The sequence below is a fragment of the Anas acuta genome, chromosome 4, assembly GCF_963932015.1.
Source record: "Anas acuta chromosome 4, bAnaAcu1.1, whole genome shotgun sequence".
Lineage (NCBI taxonomy): Eukaryota > Metazoa > Chordata > Aves > Anseriformes > Anatidae > Anas > Anas acuta.
In genome coordinates, this window is record NC_088982.1 from 60370106 (window position 1) to 60381754 (window position 11649).

At 62.2% G+C, this 11649-nt stretch overlaps 2 protein-coding genes across 2 annotated transcripts; one reads left to right on the forward strand and one right to left on the reverse strand.

Moving 5' to 3' along the window:
* Window positions 1-890: 890 nt before the first annotated feature.
* BTC (betacellulin) lies at window positions 891-4147 on the forward strand. Its single transcript, XM_068681557.1, has 5 exons — window positions 891-1047; window positions 3041-3112; window positions 3300-3417; window positions 3509-3655; window positions 3863-4147. The coding sequence occupies exons 1-5, from the start codon at window positions 975-977 to the stop codon at window positions 3966-3968; spliced, it is 516 nt and encodes a 171-aa protein (XP_068537658.1). The 5' UTR covers window positions 891-974; the 3' UTR covers window positions 3969-4147.
* Window positions 4148-7051: 2904 nt separating this feature from the next.
* Window positions 7052-11530, reverse strand: GSR (glutathione-disulfide reductase). Its single transcript, XM_068681553.1, has 13 exons — window positions 11351-11530; window positions 10857-10883; window positions 10271-10359; window positions 9926-9995; window positions 9667-9814; window positions 9511-9565; window positions 9127-9226; window positions 8625-8711; window positions 8350-8511; window positions 8041-8152; window positions 7836-7967; window positions 7602-7735; window positions 7052-7440 (listed from the first exon to the last, which is right to left on the reverse strand). The coding sequence occupies exons 1-13, from the start codon at window positions 11477-11479 to the stop codon at window positions 7291-7293; spliced, it is 1395 nt and encodes a 464-aa protein (XP_068537654.1). The 5' UTR covers window positions 11480-11530; the 3' UTR covers window positions 7052-7290.
* Between the last annotated feature and the right edge of the window lie 119 nt (window positions 11531-11649).

Sequence of the window (11649 nt, forward strand, 5' to 3'; positions counted from 1 at the left end):
CCTGCTGCGGCAGGCGGGGGGCAGCGAGGCAGATTTTAGCCAGGCGGGGAGCGAGGAAAGGGCTGGTTTTCGGACTCAACGAGGTGAAAGCAGGCAGAAGGGAAAGAGGGCATCGAGGGGGCAAAGGACAAAGCAAGAGCGAGTTTGCTGAGCAGGAAGGGCGGCTGGGTTTGGGGCGTGCTGGAGGTAGCGGTGCACAAAAAGGGGGCGGGTGGGCAGAGCCGGGAGTCGCCCCAAGGGCGGTGTGGGGTCTGCTGCGACACCCGGGAGCGGGGTCTGGGACACCACGAGGGTCAGGACGCGGAGCAGACACGGGCCCCAGCCCTTTTCCCTGCAGGTGGATGGGATCCTCCTCACGGAGCGGGGGCTGCGAGCTGGCACCGGAGGATTTGGGGCGAGCAGGACGCTGAGTGGGGGGCGCCTGGCGGGCTGCAGCATTGGGGTGACTTCAGCCTCACCCATCCCAGCGTGGCCAGGGGACAACCCACGGCCACCAGGGCCCCACGCGTGGGGTTTTGCCCTCCGGGGCTGCTGCAGGAGCTCGCTCAGCCCCGGCCAGCGGCCAAATGGGGCGGCTGCCAGGGCGCGCATCCATCGCTGCCATCCTGCGGTTTGAGGTCACCGCTCCCTTTCCAGCCCCTCTTTCCTCCGCCCGCAGGGACAGCGGGTGCAGGGGGGGGGGGGGCACATTTGGGAGGACATTTGGGAGGGTGCGAAGGGTCCCGTCCCCTCTCCACCTTCCCGCAGCCCCCGATCAGGGGGCCGGCGGGGAAACCCTCGCCGATGGGACCCCACCCGTGGGTTTCCACCCGTGGGGGGGGAGAAGAGGAGCAGGAGGAGGAGGAGGAGGAGGAGGAGGGCAGAGGCAATGGGTGGCGGTGCTGGCAGCGGCCGCCCCCGTCCCGCCCCGTCCCGTCCCGCCCCGCCGCGGCCGCCGGGCAGCGGGCACCGGGCAGGCGGAGGCTGCGGCGCCCATGGAAGCGGCGGCGGCCCCGGTGCCGGGCGGCGGCCCCGGTCCCCTGCTGCTCTGCCTGGCCCTCGCCTCCGGTAAGCGGCGGCAGCGGGGCGGCGAGGGGGGGGCCTGTCCCGTTACGGGGCTCGCACGGTCCTGGAGAGGGGTCCCCGCACCCTGAGCCTCCCCCGGGGTGCTCCCGTCCCGCCCCGTGCCCAGCCCGGTGTCCCGCACCTCTGTCCCGGTGCCACCTCTGGTCCCGTCCCCGGTGCCCCGCGGTGTCCCCCTGTCCCCTCCTGGTGGCCCCCGGTTGTGCCTGGCTGTGGGCGAGGGCTGCGCTCGGCTCTGAGCCCCTCGGGACTGAGCGGGGCTCTTCTGTCACCTGCACCGGGACCCTGCCCGCGGGTGGCCTTGGAGATAGTGGACGTGTGGACAGACGTGTGGACAGATTGTGGACAGATTGTGGACAGACGTGTGGATGTGTTTCGCTGTCCCAGACAGCACCCGGGATGGAGGATGCGGGCACAGCGAGCACCTCTCCAACAGGTGCACGCGTTGGCACAGGGACGGGGCACATCTCTGCGCTGTGGGGTGATCTCCTTGAGCACTAAAAGTGCACAAAAGGGGAAAGTCCCACCTCGGAGTGCTCCTTCCCACCCCCGGATGGGAGCAGCTGGGGCTCAGCCCTTTGGTGGGGCTGCTGCCGCGCTCTGCCCAACCCGCACCCACCCGGAGAATGGTGCCCGACCTGTTTTGGGGCTGCGGTGCCCTGCATGGGGCGGATGGAGAGCATCAGACCAGAGCTGCCAATGTGCAGGCTGAGACCCAGCTTCTGGGGCCCCCGCGGTGCCACCAGCCCCCGCAGCATCCCCGGTGCCACCACCCCGCGGAGGGGAGGCTGCCGGAGGGAGGCCTCGCGGAGGGCGGCTGCGGCAGCTGTTTGCAATAAGGCCGGGGGCACTGCCCTGCTTGGGGAGCTTCCCAAGCCGAGCTGCATGCTCGGGGTGAAGTCAGCCCGCAGCTGGTGCCGGGGGGCCCGCCCTGGCCTCGTCCCTTCTGCTGGAGGCAGCACAGGCTGAGCCCCGCTCTCTTGGCGCCCGGTGGCTCGAGGCGTGCTGCTGCGGCGGCGGTGCCTATATATAGCCAGGAGGGACGCGGTGCTGGGAAAGGCCCTGCCACCAGCCGGGGGACACGGGAGGCTGCCCACGCTGCCACCCCGCTTGCTGGTGGCCCTGCCAGGCTTGGCTTGCCCCTCATGGGGAGGCTGTGCTGGCCTAGCAGGACATCGCGCCCACCCCAGCTCTTCCCCGCGGCACAGGGACGTGCCCCGCTGTGCTGTGAGGCACCGTGCCGTGCCACCCCACGGGAGACACCCGGCCCCGCTGGCAGGACCCGTCCCCAGCTCGGCCCCACGCCGCGGAGCCGTGCTGAGTCAGTGCTGGTATGCCGGCGATCCGGTTACCGCGCCGCTGCCTGCGAACGTCCCAGCGCGGCCGCCCCTTTCCTGGCTGAATCCCCGCAAAGTGCCAAACCCGGGGCGCTCGCCTCGGCTGGGCTCCCTGGCGGGTGTCCCACATCCTGCTGCGGCAGCAGTGTCACAGCGGGGGCTCAGCGTGGTGGCACTTGAAGCCTCCAGGAGGCTCTTCCAAAGGGGCCGCTTGGCTGCTGCATCCATCCCTGCCTGGGGCTCCACCGGCTGCCCCTGTGTCCCCCAAGCCCGTGCCAACAGCACAAAAGGGATGGGGTGCTGGCAGGAGGGTGGCTGGTGACATGTGGGGCCAGGATGCCACCTGGCCAGGCACCTGCAGACAGGGAGCAGCTCCCCTTCCCTTCCCTTCCCTTCCCTTCCCTTCCCTTCCCTTCCCTTCCCTTCCCTTCCCTTCCCTTCCCTTCCCTTCCCTTCCCTTCCCTTCCCTTCCCTTCCCTTCCCTTCCCTTCCCTTCCCTTCCCTTCCCTTCCCTTCCCTTCCCTTCCCTTCCCTTCCCTTCCCTTCCCTTCCCGCCCAGGGAAAAGCTGACGATGATGCTGCTGAGGGAAGGGGGTCCCCTCCCTGTGCCGCTCCCCTGAGCCATGCCTCCTCCTCTCCAGGCCTGGCTCTTTTCAGCTGCGTGGGCGCCGATGCCAACGTGACCGAGGGGCTGCCCTGCGAGGGCTGTGCAGGTAACAGGGGGGCGCCCAGCGGTGTGGGTGTTTTGTCTGGCACACACCCTCTTATCAGCGCCATGTCCCCGAGCCGGCAGCAGCCAAGGACGCGTGCTGGCAGCCTGCCTGGCTCGGGCTCGCCACGGTTTGGGGAGCATCTCGGGGCGCTGCCACCCCCAGGGCCACCCTGTGCTCGTCCCCACAGGTAACGTGACGCAGCTGCGGCGGCGGGGCCACTTCTCACGGTGCCCCGAGGAGTACCGGCACTACTGCGTCAAGGGCAGGTGCCGCTTCCTCGTGGCCGAGGCAGCGCCGGCATGCGTGTAAGTCATGGTGGAGAGGGCCCGGTGGCACGGGGGGACGGTGTGAGGTGGTGCCTGGACTCCTACCCTTGTCCCCTGTGCCGCGGGGCAGGTGCGAGCCAGGCTACATGGGGGCGCGGTGCGAGCTGGTGGACATCTTCCCCCTGCGGGGCGACCGGGGCCAGATCGTGGTCATCTCCCTCATCGCCGGCATCATCGTCCTCATCATCTTTGTCGTCTGCACTTGCTTCTGCGTACAGTATGTGGGGATGGGGCGCGGGGATGGGAGGTGTGGGAGTGGTGTTTGAGGGCGCTGGGGCATCGCCACGGGGCTGGGAGCCGTCCGCAGCCTCCGTGGGGTGGGATGAGAGGAGGGGGAAGGGGCAACAGTGTGGCAGACTCCTTGGTGATGCCTCATCCTGATTATTTTTTTAATTATTATCCCCCCCCCCAAAAAAAAAAAAAGCCACTGTCGGAAGCAGCGCAGGAAGAGGAAGGAAGAGGAGATGGAGACGCTGAGCAAGAACCTGCCCTCCAAAAGCGAGGACGTGCTGGAGACGGACGTCGCATGAAGGTGTAGGGGGCTGCAGGGGGTCGATGGGGACCTCCCCACCCCCTTTTGGGGGGGCTCTGACAGCTCCCCTGCTCTCCTCTCCCCGCAGCGGCTGCAGGAACCTGCAGGCGGGTCCCAGCGCCGGCTGGAGGGGCAAGGGGTCGCGCTTGTCACGGTGCTAATAAAAGGGTGACCGCACGCCTGTGCCTGTCTGCGTGTTGCAAAGGGGACATGCTCCCTACCAGTGACCCCCACTCCACCCCGGCTACCTGTGACCCTGTTAATTACCTGTGACACCCCTTCTCCCACCCCAACACAACCCCATTTTCTGGGAGTTTCAGCTCACACTCCTCCTTTTAAGTAAAAAGCTGCTCCTGCAGGCACAGGGGCCCTGCACATGGCGGCCACTTCAGGGTTTGCACCCTGGCTCCTGCCATCCTCCGAGTCCCATCGCTGGCACCAGCTGGACACAGGCAGCTCCTGCAGCCTCTTTGCTGATGGTTCCTCGCCAGCGATTTGCCTGTGTCAGCAGTGCCACAGGGCTGTGCTTGCTGGTACATGGAAGTGCTCGACCCCGGGGAGAAGCAGGGTCCTGGGGGAGGCTGGTGGGGAGGAGACACATGGTGGGTGCCAGGGACAGCTGCGGGTGGCAGCGGGGCCCTTGGCTCCTGGTGGCGGTGCTGGGTCTGGTCTGGGTGCCACAGTCCCCTTGGTTACCACCTGCCCTGTGCCTCATGGCTCCACTTGTGGCTGGGGACATCCCAGCTCTGCACCTCAGGGAGCATAGCTCCTGCCCCGACACCTCCAGCTCCAGGTAACTGCAGCCCGTGGCTGTTGAAGCAGCCCAGGCTTTAGGCGAGGTCATAAATCACTTGCTGTTGTAATATGAACATTGGAAGTCACTGCTATACGCTGTATGGATGCTGTCTAACTAGTTTGCAATTACTGATTAGTTAGCCCTGGACTTCTCCAGCTCACTTGCAGCTCCAGCTTGTGGATGTCTCCAGAACTGGAAGTCTCCTGGACATCTCCAGCTCATTGTGTCTCCAGTTTATTTGCACCTCTGGCTCTGTTTTGTCTCCAGCTCATGACAGTGTCCTTGTAAAAACAACCTGGGCTTTAGATAAGGTTGCAAAACATCACCGACAAAACTTGAATGTTAATATTGAATGTCATAGTTGTACATTGCATAGATACTAATTAGTTTTCATGTACTAATTAAATGGCCCTGGACACCTCATACCTCATGGGTATCCCCAGCCCTGGATGCCTCCAGAGACACCTCCTGCTCACGGTGGCGTCGACTCATTCACACCTCCAGCTCGTGACAGCTTATGCTTGTTGTAACAGCCTGGGGTTCAGACAAGGCTGTACATCAATCACTGTCATAACTTCAATGCTGCATGTTGTGGTCGTGCAGTGTGAATTGGAGTATGGGGTAGTTTGTGTTTCTGGATCCCTGTCCCCTGTGTCTGCGATCCACGGGTACCTGCAGCCCCCAGTGTCTCCTGCATGTTTCCAGCTCACCACAGCTCATTTCTGACCCCAGGTAATTAAGGCTCATGCTTGTTAAGACAGCCTGGACTTTTCACAAGGTTGTAAATCAATTGCTGTTGCAATTTGAATATTAATACTGAATGTCACTGCTGTGCATTGTATAGATACTGGCTAATTTAGTTTGCATTTATTGACTAATTAGCCCTGGACATCTCCAGCTTGCCGCCTCTCCGGTTCATGCACAGCTGGTGGACATCTCCAGCGCTTAAAGCTCTGGGTAGTTAGGGCTGGTGCTTGTGAAAGCGATCTGAACTTCAGACAAGGTCACCAATCAATCATTGTCATAGCTTGAGTATTACTATTGAATGCTGTATAGTCGTACATTGTAAAAATATTGACTAATTTAGTTTGCATTTATTTATTTATTAGTTCTGGCTGTCTCAAACTCATTACAGCACGTAATTGTTGCCGCGATCTGGGCTTTATACAAGGTCATAAATCAATCGTTGTCATAACTCGACTATTGCATGCTGCGGTTGTGTGTTTTAATGCATGGACTATTCACTTTGTATTTCTCGCTTCCTTAGCCCCGGGCAACCCCGGCTCCCTCCGCCTGCAGCTCGCGGCTCCCTCCAGCTGCAGTTACCCAAACACCGCACCAGTATGGCACAGCCCAGCCCACCCAGTGGCCCCCGGCCCCACACAGCCGCCATGGCCCCGGCTCCATCCCCCGGTCCCCCCCCGGTTCCCCCCGGCACCGGGGCACCGTGAGGGAGGAGGGAAGATGGCGGCCGCGGGGCCCCGCCCCGCGCGGGCGCCCTGGGCTGTGGCCGTGTAATGGCGGCGCCGCGCGGGGCCGGTCCCCGCAGGGAGCTGCGCCCCGTGGGCTCGGCCCCGATGGGATTCACGGGGCTGTCCTTGTCCCTCTGCCTGCTCAGCTTGGCATCACCCGCCTGCTTGCAGGCGTGCTCAGTCCCGCTGCCCACACTGTTAATAGAGATAACAAACAGCACTGGTCCCAGCACACCCGAGGGACAGCGCTCGTGCTTGGTCTCCACCGTGACACTGAGCCATGGATGGTGACTCTCTGGATGCAGCCATCCTGCCGCTTCCCTTTCCATTGAATAGTCCATCCGTTAAATTTGTCTCTCTCCAGAGCAGGGATGGTGAGTGGGACTATGCCCAAATCTCGCAGAAGGACATGTAGGTGACACCAGTAGCTCTTCCCATGTCCACTGGCACGGTGGACTTAATGATGGTGGAGGTCTTTTCCTACCTAGATGATTCTATGATTCTAATCTCCACTCTGCCCTCCATACATTTCCACATGGCTTCCAGGAGGATCCACTCCATGGTGTCATTGGGCAGTCAGCTTCTCTGCCTAGTGGTTTCCAGAGTCCTCTGTTTCACCCTTTTCAACAACACGTGTGATTTTCCCCTGTTATGGGCTTGGGTCCTTCATCATCCCCTTTCTGTGCCCAGAAAACATGGCTCTGGCTCCCTGCCCTTGTCTCCTGGTGCTGGGACGATGCCCCAGAGCCTACTCCTGCCTCATGCAGCTCAGCAGGGCATGGGACCGTTAACTACTATGCACAAGGCAGAAGCTTTCCAGCATCACCGCATTTATTTTCCACTTTAAATCATACCACACTGATTCTACTGATGCATTGCTCTCTGAGCACCTGGCTGAGATTTAGGCAACGTTTAAGACATAAAAAAAATCCCTATTACCCAGGAGAATTCATCTGAGCATTTCCTCGTGTGATCGGCTTGCACAGAGGAGGTAGTGCCAAGAGGTGGCAGCTGGCTCCTTTGCCTCAGCTGCCACCAGTCAGTCCCATGTTTCAGCGCATCGTCACCAGCTCCTCTGCTGAAGTAGGATGAATAGCGACCGTGTTGTCAAAGTCGGCCTTGGTGGCTCCCATTTTGATGGCCACGGCGAAGCCCTGCAGCATTTCATCGCAGCCCAGGCCTTGCATGTGCAGCCCCACCACCTTCCAGTAAGAAGCAAGAGGTCAGGCTCGTGACAAGGACACATGCCACCACCACTGGTGGCCCACCATGTGGACAGCCAGTGGTGTTCCCAGCAGTGAGGTCCTCACCAGGGGCCCCCACATCCCCCTGGGCAAGGACACCCAAGTCCCCCTCCACACACCTTCTCCTCCTTGCCGGCACACACCAGCTTCATCACACACTTCACCTTCCTCTGGGTGACTGCATGGTACAAGGGGGTGAAGGACGTGGTGTAGATCTTCACATTGTCCTTCCCATGTGTAGAGATGGCTTCATCTGCCAACAAAAGGCACCGTGTGTCAGTTTCCCCAGCCTGTTTCTCCACACAAGCACTGGAAGTGACTTAAGGCCTCCCAGCAGCTCATCCCACCCTTACCTTCAGTGAGGCCCACAGTCCCGATGGGTGGGTGGCTGAAGACGACAGTGGGGATGTTGCTGTAGTCCAGATGGGCATCCCGCTGGCCCCCAAAGAGCCGGTGCGCCAGCTTCCTCCCGGCCGCGATGGCCACTGTGGAGAGGCACAGGGAGCCTGAGACCTGACCTGGCTGGAGAACAAGGGGATGGGGGGCACCAGCACGCACCTGGGGTGAGGAGGGCTCTGCCGCAGACATCTCCAACAGCGTAGACTCCCTTCCTGGAGGTGTTCTGGAACTTGTCCACCACCACATGGCCCCGAGCATCCACCTCCACGCCCTGCCAGGAGAACACCATCTGTGTTGGCACTTGGGACCCTGTGGTCCTCACAGCAACCCGAAGGTCTCCTGATGGAGGAACCAAGTCCAGCATGGACGTGCAACACTTTTCACGGTTCCACATGGCTCCGAGAAGCTCTGCCCATGCAGCCCAGGGATGGTGATGCCCAAGGGGAAGGACACACGTTCCCATCTCACCACACGGTCCAGGCACAGGTCCTTTGAGTTTGGCTCCCGCCCGACGGCCCATAGTAGGCAGTCCACATCCCGGATCACCTCCATCACTGGCTTGTGGCCAGGTGCTGAGGACATCACCGTCACCTCCAGCAAGCCACTGGGGCACTTGGTGACAGCATGGACCTGCGGAAGCAACCCAAGGCCGTGGTGAGAAGGTGCTGACAGGTTTGGTGAGCAGACACCCTCGCTTGGGGTGCTGCCCTGCTGGCCTGCATGTCCCCAGCAAGCGTCCATACCCGTGAGTGCTTCCAGACATCGACCCCGGTGTTCTCCAGCTCCTGTGTGCAGTTTGTGCTGACCAGCGAGTCAAACGTCCTCAGGACCTGGGCAGGGACCACGCAGCCCTCTGAGATGATGGACCGCATGGGGCACTGCCCAACAGCCCCCTCCGCCCACATCCCCCTTCTGCCTGCACTCTTGCCCCATTCAGCCACAGGTAAGTGATGCTTCCGCTTGATAACAAAGCTCTCCTTTGTTAACTTTTTTTTTTTTTTTTAATATCATAATTATCTTTCTTTCTTCAGGCCATGACTCAGCACGAGGCTCGGGGAAGCAGGTGCCCTGGCATGCACTGCTGCAGAAACTCTCTGCACGCACTGTGGCTGCCGGGATGGGCTCGGCAGCACACCTCCGCTCTGCCTCCTGCCCCGAGCCTTCCTGGCTGCCCCACCGCAGATCTGCAGCTGGCCGGGATGCAGCAACGATGGGAGGCACCGTGGGGCTGGCCAGCAGCGGTACCTTATCCCGACGGATCAGCAAGGAGGACTTGGATCCCAGCGTGGAAAGGATCCCCGCGATTTCCACCGCGATGTACCCCGCGCCAACGATCACGCTGCGCCTGCAGAGAAGCGACGATGCCACAGGTGTGCATTTGGAGCCCGACAAGCACGTGCACCCAAAGGCTGGCAGCTTCTCCTGTGCCCAGACTAAGGATAGAGGTCCTGAGCAGCTCGTTTTGGGTGCCACAGCAGTGGAAGCCTTGCGAAACAGCAGCCTGTGCAACATCTGAGCACAGCCAAGAAGCTCTGGGTGACCACGGGCAGGAGCTCTGGATAAGCCACCGAGCACCAGCTCCATCTCCCCGCTCCATCCCCAGGCAGGCTGGGGGACGCCCCACCTTACCTGGGCAGCTCCTCCAGCTCGAAGAACCCATCGCTGGTTATGCCCAAGCTGGCTCCTGCAAAGCAGCGCAGTAGTTTTACCACAGAGGGGCTCTCCACAGCCCCGCAGCCGCATAATTTGCTTTCACAGCACCACTCGTGCTGTGCGGGGACTCACCGGGAACCTCGCTGTCCGGGGGCACCGAGGGGAACCCGCCCGTGGCGATGAGGATGTGAGGAGCTGTGTATTTTTTACCATTGACCTCGATGGTGGGCTCCGGATCGGCGGTGAACTTGCCGTAGCCATGGATGATGTCAATGTGAGCCTGCGGGGGGAACAGCAGGGAGCCCCGTTGGTGCATGAGCAGCAGATACAGACAGAAGACGCACACAAGGGACTGCGTCCAGGCCAGCAGGGAATACAGAGGTGCCCCCACCTTGTTTAAGTTATTTTCATAGATCTCGTTCAGGCGTCTCACGTAAGCGTCGCGCTTCTCTTTAATGGTTCTGGAACAAAGTGGGAGTTTATCACAGCTGCCAGCTAACAAAGCCACTGAGCTCAGCTGAAACGCTCTATCCCCTCAGTACGTGGCAAACGAGCCACAAAATAAACCAGCCTCGAGTTACGCAGCAGGCAGGCGCCTTCCCGCTGACACCCGTGCTGCTGCCCGCCTTCCCTGCTGGGGCCGGCAGCCCCCTCCCATTTCTGGGGGAGCCGTTCCCCGAGCCCCAGCCCCTTGTCCCCCTCCAGGTAACCACGGGTGAAGCCACCACCACCTCACCTCCAGTTAAACCTGACGCCGGACGTCTCGAAGCCGTAGTCGGGGTGGTCGTGGATGAGCTCTGCGTGCACGGCGGCGTTCCACATCACCTGCTCGCACAGAGCCAGGCCCCGCTCAGCGCCCCCGCCCCGGGACGTGCCCGTTGCGCCAGGCAGGCTGGCGAAGTTTCAGGAAAACCACAAACACCGTGGGGCCCCCGAGGCCTGTCGCAGCAAGTGCCCGGCCTCTGCATGAAGGCAACGCGGCTCCCGCTGCCTCCTGAGCAGCCTTTTACACGCGGGGTGATAAACCCTGGCTGCGCTGGCTTCATGCCACCGGGATTTTATCCCAGCTGCACATGTGCCCTGCTTCCTGATGCCTTGCCTCTGCCCGGGCCAGCCCACAGGACACGGGTCTGGGTGCTCTGGTTGCTCAACACTTTCCAAGCCTTGCTTCCTCCCCACGCCCTCCTCCCCGCCAGCTGTGCCCCAGCAATTCCTGGCATTTCCCTCAGGGAGAAACCCCAGGCACAGGGGGCTGTGCCCGGACCCACAACAAACCCAGGGCAGGTAACACGTTACAAACAACCGCAAAAGCACCCGCTCACCTTTTTTGGCACACATCCTACGTTGACCTGCGAGGGAAGAAGAGCGAGTCTTAGTGCAGCACCTAATTTCTGTGAGGTGATGCTCCAGAGAGCACCTGCACGGGGCCAGTAGCGAACACAGCACTGCTCCGTGCCCTGCCAGGCAGAGGCAGGCAGGGAGGCAGGCAGGGCAGCAGGCAGGGCAGCGCATTCCCATCCGCAGCCACGAGCGGAGCCTTGAGGCCTCGTGGTTTATTCGTAGCCCTTCACTTCCTTGAGGGAGAACACGGAAGGTGCGCGCTGCTCGCCTGTAAAGTAGCGGCTCCGAGCGGATCCACCGGGAGCTCGCCGCTCGCTGCCGCTTCCCCACATTTGGGGAGGGGGAAGCCTGAGGCTGGTGTCACCCTGGCAGCAGCACCTCGTCCTCCCCGCCACCCAAGTTAGCCCGTGCGAGGGATGGCGTGAGTGGGACAGCTCCCCCCAGCCCCACAGGGGTCCCCCGGTCCCCGACTCACGCAGGTGCCCCCCAGGCGGCGCGGCTCCACCAGGGCGACGCGGGCACCCAGCTCTGCAGCTCGGCGAGCCCCGGCGAGCCCTCCCGAGCCACCTCCCAGCACCAGCAGCTCGTAGGCGGCCGCCGCCATGGCTTGGCTCAGCTCTGCTCAGCTCAGCCCAGCGCCGCCCCCGGCCCGCCCCCCAGGAGCGCAGCACCAGAGAAGGGCGAGTTTATTGCTCGGGTACAGCGAGCGGGTGGCAAAGGGCTTCCGTGACGAGCAAGGCGGAGCGGGAGCAGAGAAACGGGAGCGACACAGAG

Coding starts and splice junctions, on each gene's coding strand:
- BTC (XM_068681557.1), top strand. CDS start 975: ATGGAAGCGGCGGCGGCCCCGGTGCCGGGCGGCGGCCCCGGTCCCCTG. Junction 3,418..3,508: donor GAGGCAGCGCCGGCATGCGT/GTAAGTCATGGT, acceptor GCCGCGGGGCAG/GTGCGAGCCAGGCTACATGG. Junction 3,656..3,862: donor TGCACTTGCTTCTGCGTACA/GTATGTGGGGAT, acceptor AAAAAAAAAAAG/CCACTGTCGGAAGCAGCGCA.
- GSR (XM_068681553.1), bottom strand. CDS start 11,479: ATGGCGGCGGCCGCCTACGAGCTGCTGGTGCTGGGAGGTGGCTCGGGA. Junction 7,736..7,835: donor GACTGTGGGCCTCACTGAAG/GTAAGGGTGGGA, acceptor TTTTGTTGGCAG/ATGAAGCCATCTCTACACAT. Junction 7,441..7,601: donor GTGCCGGCAAGGAGGAGAAG/GTGTGTGGAGGG, acceptor TCTTACTGGAAG/GTGGTGGGGCTGCACATGCA.